Raw genomic sequence first — 19,476 nt, 5'->3', positions numbered from 1 at the left:
TCCAGCTCTGCGGTCTCCATTCTCCACCTTTATGTCCACTCCAGCTCTGCAGTCTCTGTTCTCCACCTTTATGTCCACCTCCAGCTCTGGGCTAAGGATGGCCTCATGTGAAGAGAGCAGAGAAGCCTTTGGACAAGAGCCGGGAGGCACGGCTCGGCTCCACTGTCCCAGGAACGGGGCCACAAAACTGAGGCTGGCAGAAAAAGTAAGCCAGGTTCAACCCTTCTTTCCCCAGGCGGCGGGTCTTGAAGATCTCTGATGGGATCCAGCACCTGGGGGCCCTGCGCTGGGAGCTGGCTCTGTGCCTCCTGCTGGCCTGGGTCATCTGCTACTTCTGCATCTGGAAGGGGGTCAAGTCCACAGGCAAGGTTCGTGTGGGGAGCTCCTGCCCCTCCCATCCCCGGACTCCCTGTCCTCACTAGGGGCTGTCACCCAGGAGTTCTGGAAGCTGTGGCCCCGTCGAGGATGGGAGGCGATGACCCAGCAAGGATTTGATGCAGCTTCCGTCCTTGCTTCTGTGCCTCTCCTGGATTCACGTGCTTCTGAATTTTGGGACTGGAAGAGAGCGAGAAGGACAGGAAGGACACCTCCAGGGTAATCTGATCTTGGAACTGATGATGTGTGGGCACATTGCGAATTGAACACGAGTCATGGTTCCCTAATTCATACAACAGTTCTTTGGAAAAAGAATTCCATGAAGACTCTTCATCTCAAAATGACTCTTAACCAGCTCAAGAATTCCGGGGAACTCTTTGCCCTGGAGCAAAGAGGGCATTCTGAATTCTTCCTAACTCTTGCCCTGGGAGCCTCTCCTAATCTGGCTGCCTGGTTTGTGCTAAGCTATGTGAGGACAGGGGTCATGTGTCATAAATCTTTTCATATCTGACAATCCTTGCCATGAATGCCAAGCACACTTGTTGGGAGAATGCCAAATGTCAGTCACTCAACAAATATTTATTGAATATGTGTCAGGGGAGGCGGGAGCTTTTAGCTGGAGGGAGGAAGGGAAGAGGGGAGGCTGTGGCTCAAGGGATAGGGGAGATGGAACTATATCAGGGAACCGGCCTCCAGTATTTCAATGTAGGTTCTTTCTATTTTCCATAAGTGTCAGCCAACTGAGAAATAAAGAGAGACAGTACAAAGAGAGGAATTTTATAGCTGGGCTGCCGGGGGCGACATCACATATCAGTAGGACCATGATGCCCACCTGAGCCTCAAAACCAGCAAGTTTTTATTAAGGGTTTCAAAAGGGGAGGGGGTGTAAGAACAGGGAGTAGGTACAAAGATCACATGCTTCAAAGGGCAAAAAGCAGAACTACTAATAAGGGTCTAACAAAGATCACATGCTTCTGAGGGAACAGGACAAGGGGCAAAAGTAGAGCCACTAATAAAGGTCCAACAAAGATCACAGGGCAAAGGGCAAAAGCAGAACTACTAATAAGGGTCTATGTTCAGCGGTGCACGTATGGTCTTGATAAACATCTTAAACAACAGAAAACAGGGTTCGAGAACAGAGAACCGGTCTGACCACACATTTACCAGGGTGGAGTTTTCCCCACCCTAGTAAGCCTGAGCGTACTGCAGGAGACCAGGGCGTGTCTCAGTCCTTATCTCAACTGCATAAGGCAGACATTCCCAGAGTGGCCGTTTATAGACCTCCCCCCAGGAATGCATTCCTTTCCCAGGGCATTAATATTAATATTCCTTGCTAGAAAAAGAATTTAGTGATATCTCTCCTACTTGCACATCCACTTACAGGCTCTCTGCAAGAAGAAAACTATGGTTCTTTTTGCCTGACCCCACAGGCAGTCAGACCTTATGGTTGTTTCCCTTGTTCCTCAGAAATTGCTGTTATTCTGTTCTTTTTCAAGGTGCACTGATTTCATATTGTTCAAACACACGTGTTTTACAATCAATTTGTACAGTTAACACATTTATCACAGTGGTCCTGAGGTGATATACATCCTCAGCTTACAAGGACAACAGGATTAAGAGATTAAAGTAAAAACAGGCATAAGAAATTATAAAAGTATTATTTGGAAGCTGATAAATGTCCATGAAATCTTCACAATTTATGTTCCTCTGCCGTGGCTCCCAGCTGGTACCTCCATTCGGGGGGTCCCTGACTTCCCGCAACAGAACTAAACAGCTGCGGGCGAGCTGGGAGCAGGAGGAACACTCCCTTGACCTTTTCTGAGGAGCTCCTGCCCCTGCCTCCTGCCCCTGCCACTTCCTCACTCACAAGCTCCTTGTCTCTCATTTGCCCATGACCAGGTGGTGTACTTCACGGCCACATTTCCTTACCTCATGCTGGTGGTCCTGTTAATTCGAGGGGTGACGTTGCCTGGGGCAGCCCAAGGAATTCAGTTTTACCTGTACCCAAACCTCACGCGTCTGTGGGATCCCCAGGTAAGAAACCACAGACAGGAGCCCTCACGTGACTCCTGGGGCACCTGAGCTCCAGGCTTTCCCTGCACTCTGGCAGGGAACCCCCGCACCTAGCACTACCCTGGGATGTCCACAGTGGCAGCAGGGGTGCACCCTTCCTTCTCTAGATATCTGTTTGTTGCTGGAAAGGGGTCCCAATCCAGACCCCAAGAGAGGGTTCTTGGACCTTGCACAAGAAAGAATTTGGGGGGAGTAGAATAAAGCAAAAGCAAGCTTATTAGGAAAGTAAAGGAGGCCAGGTGCGCTGGCTCACGCCTGTAATCCCAGCACTTTGGGAGGCCGAGGTGGGTGGATCATTTGATGTCAGGAGTTCGAGACCAGTCTGGCCAACATAGTGAAACCCCCCCTCTACTAAAAAATACAAAAATTAGCCGGGCGTGGTGGTGGGAGCCTGTAATGCCAGCTACTCGGGAGGCTGAGGCAGGAGAATCACTTGAACCCGGGAGGCGAATGTTGCAGTGAGCTGAGATGGCGCCACTGCACTCCAGCCTGGCCAACAGAGTGAGACTCTGTCTCTAAAATAAAATAAAATAAAATAAAATAAAATAAAATAAAATAAAATAAAGGAATAAAGAATGGCTGCTCCATAGGTAGGATGCCCCAGGGCTACTGGTTGCCCATTTTTATGGTTATTTTTCGATTATATGCTAAACAAGGGGTGGGTTATTCATCAGTTTTCCGGAAAGGTGTGGAATTCCCAAAACTGAGGGTTCTCCCCCCATGTCAGACCATAGAGGTTAACTCCCTTCGCATTTGTAAACTGTCATGGCACTGGTGGGAGGGTCTTTCAGGCATGCTAACGCATAGTGATTTGCATGTAAAGAGTGGTGAGGAAGACCAGAGGTCACTTCTGTCGCCATCTTGGTTTTCGCGGGTTTTGGCTGTCTCCTTTACTGAAACCTGTTTTATCAGCAAGGTCTTTATGACCTGTGTCTGGGGACGTGACGACCTCCTGTCTCATCCCGTGACTGAGAATGCCTCACCTCCTGGGAACACAGCCCAGTAGGTCTCAGCTTTATTTCACCCAGCCCCTGTTCAAGCTGGAGTCGCTCTGGTTCAAATGCCTCTGACGTGTTAGCAGCTGTTTGTGGTCATAAGGTGTCGGACACTGTCCCTTCTTGGGTTCCCAGCTGCCAGGGAACCCAGGCAAATTTTACTAGGGTAATATTTCTAGTAATATTTCTCAAGGGCCGCAAGTGTCACTCACAGTCCTTACTCGGGTATCCTTCTCCCATCCTCTCCCCACGCACTTCATACATTTATCTTTTAGGGGCTTGTCTCCTACTGAGTTTCCTCTTTAATTCTTACCCCTCAATCTGCCTCCTGGCTCCCTCCCTCTGCCCATGTGACCCACGTCTAGGTCCCAGCTCCCTGGCCCTGCCCTCAGCCAGCTGGGCTAGTGTTAAGTTTCCCTGTCAGATGTCCGGAGACTCCGGGTCTCCTCCCCACCCTGCCTTCATGGTCTGCACTCCCTCTGCTACAGCTTTTTCACCGTCTGGGTAGGGAGAGCTGGTGTTGCCTGCTGCCTGAAGGGGGTTGAAAAGCAAGACCTGGAATGGGCCGCCCCCGCCTCTGACAGGTCTCTTACCTTCCCCTGTTTGGCAGCCAGTTGAAAGCTGGCAAAGCTAGGAGGTGTTGAGGGCTGGAGGGGAGCGTGGGCAATCTCTGCCCCAGAGGCCCTGAAATGTTACGCGGTTATGCCCTGCCCCTGCCTCCTGGGCGCAGAGGCCACCCTGCGGGGGGAGTGAGCGTGCGACCTGGAGACGCTCCTCTTGTTGCCGGAGGATCTCTCTGTGTCTGTGAAAGGAGCCCCAAGGAGGCATACGGGCGAGTGGTTCCCACACATAGATCACACTGGGATGGCTCCAAACGTTTTAAAAGAGTCGGGCACCAGCATATTCACCACGTTCCTGACAGGGAGCAAGAGAAGGGGGACAGGCACACCCAGGCTGGGAGCTCCGTGCACACAGGGGCAACAGCTCCCCCTGGTGCGGAACGTCAGGCGATCCGGAAGCCAGGCCGTTCTCCGTCTCCTGGCCGCTGCGGCCCGCTTTTGATTCTTTCATCCTGAGCTCTACTGGGACGCTGTGGCTTCCGGAAGCAGCCAGCCCACTGCTCTTCAGAAACCTCCCTGCAGAGTCCAGTAGCCCTGGTCCTGAGTGTTTCTCAATAACCATCTGGTGGGATAGAGGCTTATCTTTCCCTTCTCCCATTTCTCAGCCAGCACAGAGAGAGGACTGCTACTGCCGCATGTCCACGCCGGGCACTAGGGCTGCAGTCAGACTTTGGAGCCAAACTGTCGAAGCACAACTGGGATCCTTCTAGGACCCCAGTGCATGTTCCTCATTGTAAGATGAGCCCACCGTGGCCTAAGTTTGTGCAGCCAGTAATTATGGCAGACCAGGCAAAGGATATCTTTGTTTTGTGAATCATAAGCCCTTTGACTTACCTAGAACCAAAGGGCTGTGGTGGACAGCAGGTGGCGAGCAGGAGTTGTGGGGGAAGCTGAGAGGAGGGGAGGCTTTGAAGGCCGGGTGAAGAGTTTGGCTTGGATTCCCCGCACACGAGAGAGCCACGGTGGTTCTGGAGCGGCAGAGTGGAGAACCAGTGGCTAAGCTACGAAGATCACTGACCGCCTTTGTCCGCAGGTAGGCCAGAGAGGATGCAGGCAGGACCAGGAAAGGTGACAGGCAGGGAGGAAGGACAGAGGGGCTCAGTATTTCCACAACAGATTCACGACTTTGTCCTGATCAGCTATTTACAGCTAACTACTAGGGCGTGCTTCCTCTGTCCCTGACATCGTTCAGAGGCTTACATGCGTTATTTCAGCAAACGCTCACAGCAGGTCAACCAGGCAACCCCATTTTATAGATTAGGACCTTAAGGCCTAGAGAGCTTCAAGCATATTTTCACCCTCATACCTGCAGCTGGGACTGGGTCCGAAGGGTGACAAATGCCATGCACTTTATGGTCCACTCTTGGAGACGAGGTCCCTGGCTGCTCACCTTTGTTTCTCTCACAGCTTATCAGAAAAAACCTGAATGAATCTACTATGAGTATCTACTACGTGCCGAATCTGTTCCAGTGCCACGTTTGGTACATAATAGCTTCCAGAAAACATAAAGAAGGTGGACCGGCTCGCTTTCAAGTTCTGAGCATTAATGAGGCCCTAAGTCTCTGTCTGGGTGACTGCAGGGACAAAGACCTCTTTCAGCCTGTGCTCCGGGATACCGTTCTTTCCATTCCAGCCAGCTTTGGGCCGTGCAGGCAGCGTCTGTCTTCCAAGTGCTTTGGGGCGGTGGGGAGGGGGCTGGGCCAAGTGCCAGGACGGGTCCTGAGCGGCCACCTTCTCTGCCTGGTCCAAGTCTCATGCTGAAGCTGGGCCTTTGTTGTCAGTGAACACAGCAGCACCTGCGGGGTGTGGGGGCTCTGCCAGAGCCCTAATTGAATCTCATTGGCACTCCCCGGAAAGTGTGATTATTCTCACTGGCATTTGCCTGGCACTCGAGAAAGGTGCAAAATTTCTTCTCCACGACACAGAGACCAAAGGCGGATCTCTCTGCCAAGCACTGAGGCTGGTGGTTGGGGGCCAGGCAGAGACCACGCCGTGTTCCCCTCTTGTTTGCTCCCCTTTTCCTGCCAGGCTTGCTGTGTGGGGGGCAGGTTGCTACCTTTCCCGGTGTTCTCAGGCCTTGTCTCGTCCCCCTGGAGAGTGGCCACTGGAGACCCAGGGCTCTGCTGGAACCCTGCGCTTTGTTCAGGCCACTCGTTTCTTTCCTGGGTCCTGGCCCTGTGCCCGTTCTGCTGCACTTTAGGAGATTGCCAAAGGCGGGGGTCGGGAGGAGGGCACCAAAGAGCCCTCCTGGAACCTTTTAAATCCCTACGTGAAGCAAGTCTAAGGAAAGGTTTGTTTAGGGAGGAAGTTGAAATCACCGATTAGAACTAGTCTTTATTTTAGCATTGAAATCCAATCTATGCCACCTCATTACCAATGAAAGATGAGTTGCTTTTTAAAATAATAGCAGTAAACAGTGGCCAAAGCTAACCTTATTGCGTCCTCCTTATTTGCCAGGCCCTTTGCCGAGTGCTTGACACAGTCCAACCCTGTGAGTGTGGGGTCAGCCTCATCTTACAGAGGGAGAAACAGAAGCTTAGGGAACCCAAGAAACTTGCCCAGAATCACAAAACTAGCACGCGGGGGAGCTTGGGTTGATCTCAAGTAGTTTTTCGAAGACTGCTGTCTTATTCACCGTGAAAGATATTTCCCAAAGAATATGAATTATTTGAGAGTTTTAAGAGCTGCTTTTTATTATTCTAGAAGGTGAGATGGGAAACGAATATTTATTTATGTGTTAGGCATTTCACATACATTATTTTATTTGTTATTATACCCATTTTCCTCAGGAGAAAAGGGAGGTTCAGGGAGGTTAAGTGACTTGCCTAAGGCCACACAGCCAGCAACTAATAAAGTCAGGAATTGAGCCCAGATTAACGTAACTTCAGAGCCCGTGCTTTTCCGTCACACCACATTGCCTTCCTAAAAACAGTAGAGAGAGATGGATAATTCTGGGGGTTGGACTTGAGGCTGAAAACATTTCTCCCAGATCCTCTCTCCTCCTCTTTCCCCCCAAGACCTCTTTTTACCTGCGTCCCACCAAGAATTTTTCACACTTGTTTTTCCCTCGGTCGGCCTTCTGCCCTAGCCAAAGACGTGTCAGAGCTTTCTTCCAGACACCAGAGCTCCTGGCGTGGGCAGGGGGTGGGCGCCTGTGGTGGGAATGGAACAGCTTGCTCTGCGTGTCCCTCAGCCCTGCTTCTGACCCTGTTCTCTTCCCCAGCCCAGCAGGCTTGTCGGGCAGCAGCTGTGTGGGGAGCTGCGGCTTGCCAAGCTCCCAGCGAGGGGGCTGTAGTCAAAGGCTTTGGTCAAAGAGTGCATTGACCCTTGTGCTCTGGGTTTCCAGCCCTCCCGCTGCATTTTCCTTGGTTCTCATTAATGTCTCCCCCAACTCAGTCTCCACATGACCCCACTCTGACCTCCCACCCCTGCCGAGGCGAGGTGAACGGCCAAGTCACGATTTCTCTTATTATTCCTTCCCAAGCACAAGTTCACAAAGCTGCCCATCTCAGGCTTGTGCCGCTGCCTGTGTGTGGGCAGCTACAGTGTGCTTCCTTGGGAACTCATGGCCCGGTCTGCACCCAGTGCACTGTCAGGCCCGGGAGCAAACGTCCAAGGCGTGAGGCCTCCAGGCTCCTGAGCCACATCCTGAATGACCTTTTTGGGAGGAGGTGCCTGACCTCATGAAGGGGCAGTACCCAGGAGACACGCATTGGTCCTGAGCCCTTCCACCTCTCACCCTGGGAAACGCTTTCTCTATAAGCTCAGGGCCTTTCGCCAGAAGGTCCTGCTCTTGAAGCTGCCAATAACGTAGCCGGTGAAGCAGGAATAAGATAGAACCAAGTGACTTTCATGCCAAAGTCAGTGAGTTTTCCTGAGATGACTATCTGTGCACGATCTGTGTGGTAGAGTTTTAGAAAAGAAAAGGATTTGGAACATCTCAAAGGAGGAAACAGACTGGCCAAGGCATCTCCTCAAAACTGGTGTGGCATCACACCGAAACTTTTTTTTTTTAACTGGGAGAAGCGAGACGCTGAAATTTGCAAGCACTCCCCTTGCCTGTCCTCAGAGTTGGTCTTTCTTTCCTACCGTTTCCTTCTCTAGCATTTCATTCCTACCACTTCCTTCTCTGTGTGATTTCCTCACTGGCTCCGGCCCCTCCAAATCCTCCTCTGTGCTTCTTGCTGCTGACCCCTTGTTCCTGGTGGCGCCTCCTGCCTCACAGACCATCTCAGGACGGGATTCCCAGTGAACTCAAGAATGGGAGGCTGGAGACATTCTCCCCTTCCCCCTACCGTCTTCCCTACTCTGTCCCTGGCCCTGCAGAATGGAAACATGATAAGAGGATGGGTGCCCTGGGTGCACCCCGATAGGGGCATCCCATACCTGGTGACCATTAGGATCACCCAGGAAGCTCTGAAAAGGATACGAGTTCTGGGTTCTCCTTCAGGCCTAGGGATTTAGCGTCTCGACTGGGGATGCTGACTGAGGAATCGGCGTGATTCTGAGGCGGTCAGCCTGCTGATGGATCCCTCGGGCCCCTACACTGCTGAGGAATGTGGCCGCTTTGGTAGGGGTGAGCGTGAAAGGAGGGTGCAAGGGGTAGGGGCTGAGGGTGGTGACCATGCCTAGGCAGGCAGGCAAAGACCAAGAAGGGACTGAGGAATTGGAGGCCTGATAGAGGGTTTTATGGAAAGTAGGGGCATGCTTGGGGGTACCGGAATGAGGCTGAGCAAAAGACACAGACGGGTCATCCGGTACCCTTTCCGTTAGGAACGCAGACACGTGAGGAACACCTGCTTGGATGTCTGCGTCCATAGCGGGGTGCTCCCTGGCTGTGCGCACGTCGCCGGGGCAGGAGTGCCTGGGGAGGGTCCTGCAGATCTGCGGGGTCACTCGGTCCTGTTGCCTTGATGTTCTTTCTGTCTGGGATGTTATTCTAGCTGTTAGATCTAAATCACAACATGCACAGGCTGGGCGAGCCAGCTGAGATAATAACAGTAACAGCCAACTCTGTGTTTAGCTGGACTGTGATTTTTCCTCCCAAGCACTACAGAGCCCTTTTCAGAGGCGTTTCTGTTCGTCCTTTTGCCTTTTTGCGGGCCGAGAATTACTCTCCCTGTCTGCAGACAGAGGTGGCTGAGATGTGAGGGGCAAAGCTACGTACTGGTGGCAGCCCTGAGGTTAGGGAGAGTGTCCCGGAGACCCTGTGCCTGGATTCCTCCACACTGGTCGCAGGAGGAAGTGGGGGCAGAACCTAGGATCCAAACCTTGACAGGAGGCCTAACTTTGTTCTAGAGCCCTGTCCCACCCTCCCACACATTCCACCACGGGTCTTTTAGTCTTTTTCGTTTTCTTTGAATGCTTAATGCCTGTCCTATCCTAGTAGTGCCCAAGAAACTTCATCCAGGAGCCCAGGGAGTAGAGCCCACCGGGGTGACAGAGGTCGCAGGATGCCAGTGTTGGCTGAGAACAGGTTTCTCACCATCCTTAGCCAGTGTCCGACTCAGCCACGTGCCTATGTCCTTCCATGGCTTGAATGGCCCGGCTTTCCTGGGAGTTCACCTTTCTTGCCCTTTCCCTTTGTAGGTGTGGATGGATGCGGGCACCCAGATCTTCTTCTCCTTCGCCATCTGTCTTGGGTGCCTGACAGCCCTGGGCAGCTACAACAAATACCACAACAACTGCTACAGGTGATTGGGGGCGTGGGGCCTGAGCCACACACCGGCATCTCTCTACTGTCCCTCCAGCCATGCTAGACGAGGGTGAGTCGGAGGGTGCATCAGCTCCTGGATCTGCCCCCCTGTCTACACTTCCATATCCAACACCCCAGGGCTACCAGGAGCTGCAAGGAGCCAACTGCAAGGTGGACAGAGAATTGCATCTGAAAGGGTGGGATAGTTGTGATTGGCTGGGAGACCACAGCAGGAGGACCTGGCCTCCTGGCTGATGTAGAGGTTGGTGGGCTCAGGAGTGCTAGGTAAGCAAGCCTGAGAAGCACAACAGGTCTTTGAATAATGTCGTTTCCTTATAACTTTGATGAGAAAAAAAAAACTGGTTTCATTATAGGTTGTTTTGCATAAAGTTGCAATTTGCAAGAATGTATCGATGATAAGTGAGGTCCTACTGTGATTAGCAATGTCATGCATTGCACCCCAGTCTTGCCTGCTTGGTAACTCTGCCCCCAAAACTTTGAATCCTTACCCATTTTTCACACCATCTCCCTCACTTCACGTCCTGTCCCCGTTGTTCTCTCCTTGCCTACCTGGTTTGTGCTCAGAAAATTTAAGCCAATTTTAATACCAGCTGAAGCATAGCTGAAATGAAATCATTCTTGTGCATCTCAACATTGAATTTAGGTGACTAGGAGTTCCTTCTTGTTTGGGATCACCACGTCTCTATCCCTGTGTTGGGACGCCAGATGGGATCATGGCCGAGTGGTAGAGTGTCCCACGAGGAGTGGACCAGGATGGCAGAGAGGGGCGGCTGTGTGGCAGTTTGACACATCTAGCTTCATGTTTTACTTCCCTGGAGCCTCATTCTTTCAGGACTACCTTGATTTATTCCATGCCTGGGCTGGGGGGGCCAGGGAGTGTCAGAGGAGAGCCCATGCTATGTGTGGTCCTCTGAATTCTGCCAGGTAGCCCTGCTCCGGCCTCCGTGAAGGGGCCAGGACAGTGTCCGTCAGGAGGGGCTGTGCTCCCAGACAGGAAGCGGGAGAGGTCGCAGCCCCGTTCTGATCCTGCCATTCCGCCCTCTCCTCACCCCTGCCCCACAGGGACTGCCTCGCCCTCTGCTTCCTCAACAGCGGCACCAGCTTTGTGGCCGGCTTCGCCATCTTCTCCATCCTGGGCTTCATGTCCCAGGAGCAGGGGGTGCCCATTTCTGAGGTGGCCGAGTCAGGTGAGTGTTTCTGGGGCGGCCCGGAGGCGGGGAGCCTGGCTCAGACCTCTGGCAGCGAGGGTTGAGAGACGTTTCTGCGTGTCGCCTACTCTGGGTGAGCTACGGCCACCATTCAGTGGATGCATTCCGGGATGGCTTGGGGGAGAACTGCAACAGTAATTCCAGCTTCAAAGAGAAGGCATGCAGTGAACATTTTTCCTCCCATCCTTGGCTTCCAGTTCATTACCCTGGAGGCAGCCAATGTTATCTGCTTCGTGTTTATCCTTCCAGAAATAGTTTAGACATATATGAGAAAAAATATATATACAGACATATACATGTGATACATATTACTATTTCTATTTCTTGCCTCCTTCTTAAAAAACCAAATGATAACACACTATATACACTGTTCTGTACCTTGTCTCGTTTTGTTCATTTTAAAATGAATCTCAAGGGGAAGTTTCTATCAGCATATAGAGTTCCCCCGTTTGTGAGTGACTGCCTTTCCGCCATGCAGTGCTGTTGTTGCTGCTTTCAAATAACATCAAGGCCCGGGCTCTGATCTGAATAAGCCATAAAATGTTGCTCTTGCTCACCTACTTTTGCCCTGTAACAAGATGATTTTTTTTTTTTGAGACGGAGTCTCGCTCTGTCGCCCAGGCTGGAGTGCAGTGGCGCGATCTCAGTTCACTGCAAGCTCCGCCTCCCGGGTTCACGCCATTCTGCTGCCTCAGCCTCCCGAGTAGCTGGGACTACAGGCGCCGCCACCTCGCCCGGCTAGTTTTTTGTATTTTTTAGTAGAGACGGGGTTTCACCGTGTTAGCCAGGATGGTCTCGATCTCCTGACCTCGTGATCCTCCCGTCTCGGCCTCCCAAAGTGCTGGGATTACAGGCTTGAGCCACTGCGCCTGGCACAAGATGATTTTTTACCATGGCATTCAGAAGCACGCCTGGGCCACACAGGATGCCAAGCCCTGGGTGGGGGAGGTCTGGGATTCTCATTAAGGATAGTCTCTCTCGCTTTTTTTTTTTTTTTTTTTTTACTTTTTGAGAGGGAGTCTTGCTCTGTCACCCAGGCTGGAGTGTGGTGACATGATCTTGGCTCACTGCAACCTCCGCTTCTCAGGCTGAAGTGATTCTCGTGCCTCAGCTTCCTGAGTAGCTGAGATTACAGGCATGTGCCACCATGCCCGGCTAATTTTTGTATTTTTAGTAGAGACAGGGTTTCACCATGTTGGCCAGGCTGGTCTTGAACCACTGGCCTCAAGTGATCCACCCACCCCAACCTCCCAAACTGCTGGGATTATAGGCATGAGCCTATGTGCCTGGCCCATGTCTCACTTTCTAAGTGTGGACTGTATGCCAGGTGCTGGGCGAGGCACCCTGCTTGTACCATGCAACGGAAACCTGTGGGGCAGGCCCTGCACAATCCCCACCTCACCAGTGTGGGAGCTGGGACTGGCAGAAGCAAAAGACCTCCAAGGTCACAGTGATGCTCTTCACTTTTCAGAGGAACTTCCCATGGGGAGACCCAGGCTCTGTTATGTGCATTTTTTCCTGCCACATGAGTCAGTTGAGAGAAGCACTCACGAACTGTGAGGATGTGTGTCAGCAGCACTCTGCAATCAGTGCCAGCGTCGTCGTAGGGTGACAGAAAGGGCTCCAGGCACAGAGGTGGTAAACTAGAGGCCCCAGGCCAAACCTGGCCTTGGAGCAATTTTCTTTTGTACCATCTACATTCCTTACAAATACAAGAAATCATCGCTAGCAGCTGGGGCCTGATCGCTCCGCTTCTCACCAGGCCCTACCACCTCCTTGTGTTTTGCACCGGGTCTGCTTCACACATGTCTATGGCCTGCTGGCTTCTGAGCTCATTCTAGGCTTGAAACCTCAGGTCTGTACAATAGATCTGGATATCTGGAGTCCTTTTAGACCCACAGCCCTTTACACCTGCCATCTCTAAAATTTGTTCTTGCCAATGAGAATGCAGTGAGAGGTACCTTGGAAATCCGAGAAACGGGTGGAGGTTGGGGTGGCTTCTCCTGGGTGAGGATGGTGGTGGTGATAGTAACTTTGGGGTGAAGTTTCCTCTAGCTCCTGGTATTCCATGGTCCCACACTGGGAAGCCATGGGTCACACACGGCCTGGAGCTGGCCCAGGCACTGGCCCGTGTTCCTCTGCTCCTTGTCGTAGGCCCTGGCCTGGCTTTCATCGCTTACCCGCGGGCCGTGGTGATGCTGCCCTTCTCTCCTCTCTGGGCCTGCTGTTTCTTCTTCATGGTCGTTCTCCTGGGACTGGATAGTCAGGTATCAAGAGGCAGCCACTCAGGGGCTGAGAGATGAGCGGGGGGTGTGTGCTGGGGAGGAGGAGCAGTGGGCATGTGGTTGAACTTTATGCCCCAAGGGCCCGTAAACTAGCTGGGGGCTGGGTGAATGTCAGAAGCGGATGCCCTTTCGGGGGCGCAGGGGAGCTTGAGGGTGAGTCCTGACCTTACCAGGCAAGGACAATGGCTCTGGGGACCTGAGAGAGTGAGGCTGGCAGGGCTGATCCTGGGAGTGAGAAGCCAGCGCTCAGGGACAGGGCATCTCGGGAGCTCTCCTTCCCTGCAATCCCTTTGCCCTCTCATCCAGTTTGTGTGTGTAGAAAGCCTGGTGACAGCGCTGGTGGACATGTACCCGCGCGTGTTCCGCAAGAAGAACCGGAGGGAAGTCCTCATCCTTGGAGTATCTGTCGTCTCCTTCCTTGTAGGGCTGGTCATGCTCACGGAGGTGAGGGCCTGGGAGGCGGGGGACGATGGGGGAGGAGGAGCCGAGTGACAGCTGCTACCTGTCAGTGAGGCAGATACCCTGGCTTCGGGTCAGGCCAGGTCTTCCGGGCTTCGGGACACTAGGACTCCCTCTTTTCCCCATCCCAGGAAGGACAAAGTAGGCAGGTCCCTCCTCTGGCCTTTGGGCCTGGACCACCCACCTCCAGGGATGGGTGAGGAGCCATTTGGCTCCCCAGTAAGTGAAGAGGTATGTGGAGCGTTGGATTGGGAGAAGCTGCCTCTCCAGCAAGATCTGGTGATTTCCCAGGCAGCTGAACCAAGTTCTGTGTACAAACTTCAAAGCGAGAAAGGGAGCCCTGGGGCTGGGGAACGTTCTGTGTGCCGTCTCGAGGGAGAAGGAGGGAGATGCAGCTTGTCAGCTTGACAATATCAATGACAGCCCTTATCCTAATCCTTTCCCCAGAGAGTACACGCTATGTCTTGGGCTTCGGGGCCAGTCCCTAAGTGTTCTCAGACATAATCTAACAATCGCTGTCTTATGTCATCTATCTTCTGTCTCAAAACAATAATAAAAATAATTAGCGTCTCATATCTGCCTCGTGCTTTACGCCTTACAAATGACTGCTCTTTTGTGATCCGTCTCCTGTGATCCTCACCAGCTCTGCTCGGTGCCTCCACCGTGTGACACTCAAGGGCGTAGGAGGGAATCTGTCTGTTTCCACTGGATGAAGTTCTTTTTACAGCTCTCTCCTCCCGTGCAGGGCGGAATGTATGTGTTCCAGCTCTTCGACTACTATGCCGCCAGTGGCATGTGTCTCCTGTTCGTGGCCATCTTTGAGTCCCTCTGTGTGGCTTGGGTTTACGGTGAGTGACTCCTCCCCTAGGTCCCGTCCCCGCATCCTCCTCTTGTCTAAGGATCTCGGGGCCCTTAGACACGAAACAGACATCCACTGCTCACACTTACCTTTTCCTGGGGCGCCTCCCTACCCAACCTCAAAAATCGGGCAAATCCTAAATTGCTGCCTTTGGAAGGCCCCCCGGACGCTGCCTTGCCCACAGTCTTGGTTATAGCTGTACCTAGACCACCTCAGGTGGGCCCGTATCCCGCCCTGTCCAAACATTTTCAGCTTTTGACAACCTCGATAACCAGGGAGTGACTGCCCGTCCCCAGGCCAAGGCCTGCTTGCTGCTGTTTATGCCTGTGAGAGCCAGGCAAGAGCTTTCTCCCAGCAACGATTTGAACAGGCAGCTGTGATGCCGTCTCTTCATGGGTCCCCGCCCATTCTGGTCTGTTTGTGGCCCCTCCTGATGTTCTGGGTGCCGAAGAATGACTCTCCCGCTTCCTTCTTCTTTTCTCCATGGTAGGAGCCAGACGTTTCTACGACAACATCGAAGACATGATTGGGTACAGGCCGTGGCCTCTTATCAAATACTGTTGGCTGTTCCTCACGCCAGCTGTGTGCACAGTAAGATCATTTCAGGGATACAGTCAGATGAAGGGAGGGAGAGACGGTGGCTAGCAGGGTCGAGAAGCCGTTAGCCCTGCCATGGACTTCTCCCTAGGAACTGAAAATCATCTTAGGCTTTCACTCATCCTGCTTTTGGATTCTAGAAAACTACAGCAAGATAGATTCTTCCTTTCCATGTCACAGAAGGATAAACTGAGGTCCAGAGCTGTCAGACGGTTTGACCAGCACCACAGTGTGAGTCTAACGTCACAGGCCAGGACTGAACCCGGGTGCACTGGACGACTCATAATATTGTAATCCCCACAGCAATGGTAAAAGCGGCCAATACAGAGCACTGACTGGGTGCTGGGCCCAAGGTGCTTGAACACGTATTAACTCATTTCATCTTCACAAGAGCCCCATAAAGGAAGTGCTGCTGTTACACTGGTGTTACAGATGAAGCTGAGGTTGAAGAGGTGGTTAAGCCACTGGCCCGAGCTAGAAAGTTGCAGAGAACTTTGGCCGTATCTCTTTGTGTCAGCTGTTCCCAGGCCCCCACTGTGTGCAGGAAAAAACTGAGGGGCAGCGGGAGAGCGAGGCACGGCCTCTACCCTCGAGGCACTCACACCCCAAACTCACGATGCAGGAGGGGAGGGAAATACTCACAGCACGCAGTGGGCACACGATCACGTCCTAACTGGGAGTCAGCTGCACGTAGAGGTGCCCAGGGGCACAGGGGCCCTGGCCTGGCAGAGTCTACTGCTGGGGGGTGTGGGTTTCGGGCAGAGTGTGGATGGAGAAGATTGGAGGCCGATTGGCCCAGAAGAGCCTAAAAGGAATCTAGGCTCGGAGGGTGATTTCTTCCAGGCTGCTGGGGGTGGGGGAGCTGAGGGCACAGGCCCCGCCCCCAACCCCTTTCTCGTCCGTTCGCCCCCAGGCCACCTTCCTCTTCTCCCTGATCAAGTACACTCCGCTGACCTACAACAAAAAATACACGTACCCGTGGTGGGGCGATGCCCTGGGCTGGCTTCTGGCTCTCTCCTCCATGGTCTGCATTCCTGCCTGGAGCCTCTACAGACTTGGCACCCTCAAGGGCCCCTTCAGAGAGGTAGAGCCTTTGTGGGCAAGAAAGCAGCCCGAGGGGCTGGGAGGCTTCGCAGGTGCTGGCAGGTGGACGGCCAGCCGGGGTGCACGCAGTTGTACGGAGGGGCCCGCGGACCTAGCCTGGGTGTCAGGGAGCGATAGAGGGGCTGCTGAGAAGTCTCGGGAAGAGACAGGGTGACTCCCAGACAGGAGCTGTGATGACAGGAGGGCAGGTGTGTGTGTGTGGGGAGGCAGGCGGATGTTGGTGATGAGGGAAGCTGGCAGACCTGCCCCCACTCTGCCCCCTGACAGCCGCCTCCGTGCTCCCTGCAGAGAATCCGTCAGCTCATGTGCCCAGCTGAGGACCTGCCCCAGCGGAACCCAGCAGGACCCTCGGCTCCCGCCACCCCCAGGACCTCGCTGCTCAGACTCACAGAGCTAGAGTCTCACTGTTAGGGGCAGGCCCTGGGATGGTGCCTGTGAGCCTGGCCGTGGGGATGGCTGCAGAGGGGACAGGGCAGAAGCAGCTGCATGTGCTTCCCTGCCCCGCACCTAGAGTGGATAAGACAAAAGGGGTGTTTTGGAATCCACCTGCCGAGCTGGAGGCCTCCCACTCCCACTTTTCAGCTCGGGAGTTGCTGAACAGATGTGCAAGGCCAGTGCCAAGAGTGCCCCTTTGAGACCCTTGGGAAGCTGGGTGGGGGCTGGTGGGTGGGGCGAGACTGTTGCTGGCTTCGAGCCCCCTCACCCTTCATTCCATTAAATCCACATTCTTCCCGCTGACTGCTAGTGGTTCTGTCTGATTTCTGCCCCTCTGCCTGGCTGCCTTGACCCTTCCCCATGCTACAGTTGTGACTTTAGGACCTTGCCCCTCCCCATCATAGCCTCCCCCACTGAGTTCTCCCTGGGGCCCACTCAGCACGGTGATGGGGGGCTGGTGGTGGGGCCAGGCTGAGGGCCTCCATCATCAGGCATCTGGACCAGAGGGGGCTGCCCCGCCTCTCTCCACGCGTCCTCAGCTTCCTTCCTCCTCCTTTGCGCTGTGGAATAAGAAAGGAAATTGAGGGACGCATGAAGGAGACCCGAGTCCTAGCCAAAGGAACGGCGAAGGCTGGTGGCAGCTTCCTCCTCCCCACATTCCCTGCTGTGTCCTCGCCTACCCCCAGCGGCCAAAACTGTGCCCGTGTGCCCACCGAGGCCGGGCGCGGGGGACGTGGGAGAGGGCTGGCTGTGACCACGCCCAGTGCAGCAGGTTCGGGAGCCTTGGCAGAGGAGGGCACTGCCCGGCCCGTCCAGCAGAGGAATGCCACTTCCTTGGGACCGCCTCGCTCTTCTGAGGGTTGGAGACACCGGATGCCGGGGCACCGCCAGATGTGGCCACGAGGGGGTGGTGCTGCCGTGGCCACAGCTCTGCTGTCAGGGCCTGAGCTGCAGGGAGGAGTGAGGAGCTCTTTCGGGTGAGGCTGCAAAGAGGATCCAGGTGGAAGGAAGTCCACCCCTGCTCGAGGTCAGTGGGCATGGCGGAGGGGGTAGCCTTACCTCTGGATATGGGCATGGAGCCGGGGCCCACATATTTCTGGCTGTTGCTTTTTTTTTTTTTTTTTTGAGATGGAGTCTCGCTCTGTCGTCCAGGCTGGAGTGCAGTGGCGCTATCTCCGCTCACTGCAAGCTCCACCGCCTCGCGGGTTCACGCCATTCTCCTGCCTCGGTCTCCCTACAAGCTGGGACTACAGGCGCCCGCCACCGCCCAGCTAATTTTTTTTTGTATTTTCAGTAGAGACGGGGTTTCACTGTGTTCGCCAGGATGGTCTTGATCTCCTGACCTCGTGATCTGCCCGCCTCGGCCTCCCAAAGTGCTGGGATTACAGGCGTGAGACACCACGTCCGGCCACTGGCTGTTGCTTTGTGTGTGGTTTTGGAAGTGGCTGCGCACACGGCTACATCTCTCCTGGCCTATGCGCGGGCTTGGGGGTCTGCCCTTGTGCCCACCTTTGTTCTGATGGGTCTTCTGATGCTGCCCTTGGTGTGTCCCGTGATTCTTAGATCTGCAGTCTGAGGGTGCACAGGCTTCCCTGGGTGATCTCAGTTCTTCACATGTCCATTAGTGGACAAAAATGCACTGAAATATTTGCTAGTCTTCAGTTTTTGACTTTTTGTCGTTGGAAGAGCTGGTGAAGATTAATGACACCTGTCCTACTGTATGTCAGCCTTGGCTGCCCTTCCCTGGAGAATGACTGCTCGGGCATTCCCCCAGGGTGCTGGGCTCAGTGTCAGTCTCACCGGGGCAGAAGTACGTCTGCTGGAGAGGCCGGAACTCGAGACGCTGCAAGACCCGCAGCTCCATCCATTGGACACTATTGACAGAACACCTCCCGTGTGGTGCGGTGCTGGGCTCGTGGTGCGGTGCCGAGTTCACGGTGCGGTGCCGGGTTCGTGGTGCGGTGCCGGGTTCATGGTGCGGTGCTGGGCTCGTGATGCTGTGCTGGGTTCATGGTGCGGTGCTGGGCTCGTGGTGCGGTGCCGGGTTCATGGTACGGTGCTGGGTTCGCGGTGTGGTGCTGGGTTCATGGTGCTGTGCTGGGCTCCTGACACACCAGGAGCAAAAACAGACACAATTTCTTAAACAATGAGTGACAGATACCATGACAGAAAAGAGCAAAGAGCTGTGGAAAAGGATAACTGGGGTGGGGCAGGACCTCATGGGGCAGGCTGGGTTCTAAGGGTCCCTGTCTGTATCCATCCATCTGACCAAAGTTGCCAGAACTGCCAGCCTCGGTGGAATGTGAGACTCAGATGTGATCTGAGTCGCATCTAGGAGCGTCCTGATGGTGGAACGTGGTGTGAGAGTCACCTGTCGGTGTAAGAATCAGGAGATGTGGTTCCAGAACTTGCTGGGTGTCTTTGTGCCGTCACTTGGAATTCAGGTTCTTTGCTCTGCAGTTGCAGATAATGCCAGGCACTCCTTCTCCAAACAGGCTTGTTGTGGGGCTCAAAGGCGGTCATGGGTGTGAGGGTCCTTTCAGTCACTTGGTGACACACGGTGTGAGGTCATCGAACTCGAGGGAGGTGGCCGAGGGGATGAGGCTCTAACCGCAGGCGGGGCTGTGGCAGGCAGTGATGTGAGAATGCTGCTGGCTTGGGTCAGGGGTCAGGGTTGAGGGAAGGAAGCAGGAGTACCTTGGCCTTAGCCAGTAGGGCTGAAGAGATGGGGGTGGGGTGGGGTGGGGTGG

General features: G+C 54.0%; 2 protein-coding genes across 2 annotated transcripts in view; both read left to right on the top strand.

Moving 5' to 3' along the window:
• Positions 1–17,029, top strand: part of SLC6A13 (solute carrier family 6 (neurotransmitter transporter), member 13) — a 45,532-nt gene extending 28,503 nt beyond the window's left edge. Inside the window, exons 4-13 of the mRNA XM_011967132.1 lie at positions 236–368; positions 2,275–2,409; positions 9,653–9,756; positions 10,842–10,966; positions 13,142–13,254; positions 13,579–13,716; positions 14,477–14,579; positions 15,081–15,181; positions 16,101–16,271; positions 16,580–17,029. Of these exons, the coding sequence (XP_011822522.1) occupies positions 236–368; positions 2,275–2,409; positions 9,653–9,756; positions 10,842–10,966; positions 13,142–13,254; positions 13,579–13,716; positions 14,477–14,579; positions 15,081–15,181; positions 16,101–16,271; positions 16,580–16,702 (1,246 nt within the window). The 3' untranslated portion in view covers positions 16,703–17,029. The remainder of the gene's footprint in view (positions 1–235; positions 369–2,274; positions 2,410–9,652; positions 9,757–10,841; positions 10,967–13,141; positions 13,255–13,578; positions 13,717–14,476; positions 14,580–15,080; positions 15,182–16,100; positions 16,272–16,579) is intronic.
• The window catches only part of KDM5A (lysine (K)-specific demethylase 5A), a 197,911-nt gene that overhangs the window by 165,071 nt on the left and 13,364 nt on the right, over positions 1–19,476 (top strand). The gene's annotated exons all lie outside the window — the stretch shown is intronic.

Source organism: Mandrillus leucophaeus, unplaced genomic scaffold (assembly GCF_000951045.1).
Source record: "Mandrillus leucophaeus isolate KB7577 unplaced genomic scaffold, Mleu.le_1.0 Scaffold79, whole genome shotgun sequence".
NCBI lineage: Eukaryota > Metazoa > Chordata > Mammalia > Primates > Cercopithecidae > Mandrillus > Mandrillus leucophaeus.
Note: the sequence above shows the minus strand (reverse complement) of the source record. Positions and strands in the feature narration are given on the sequence as shown.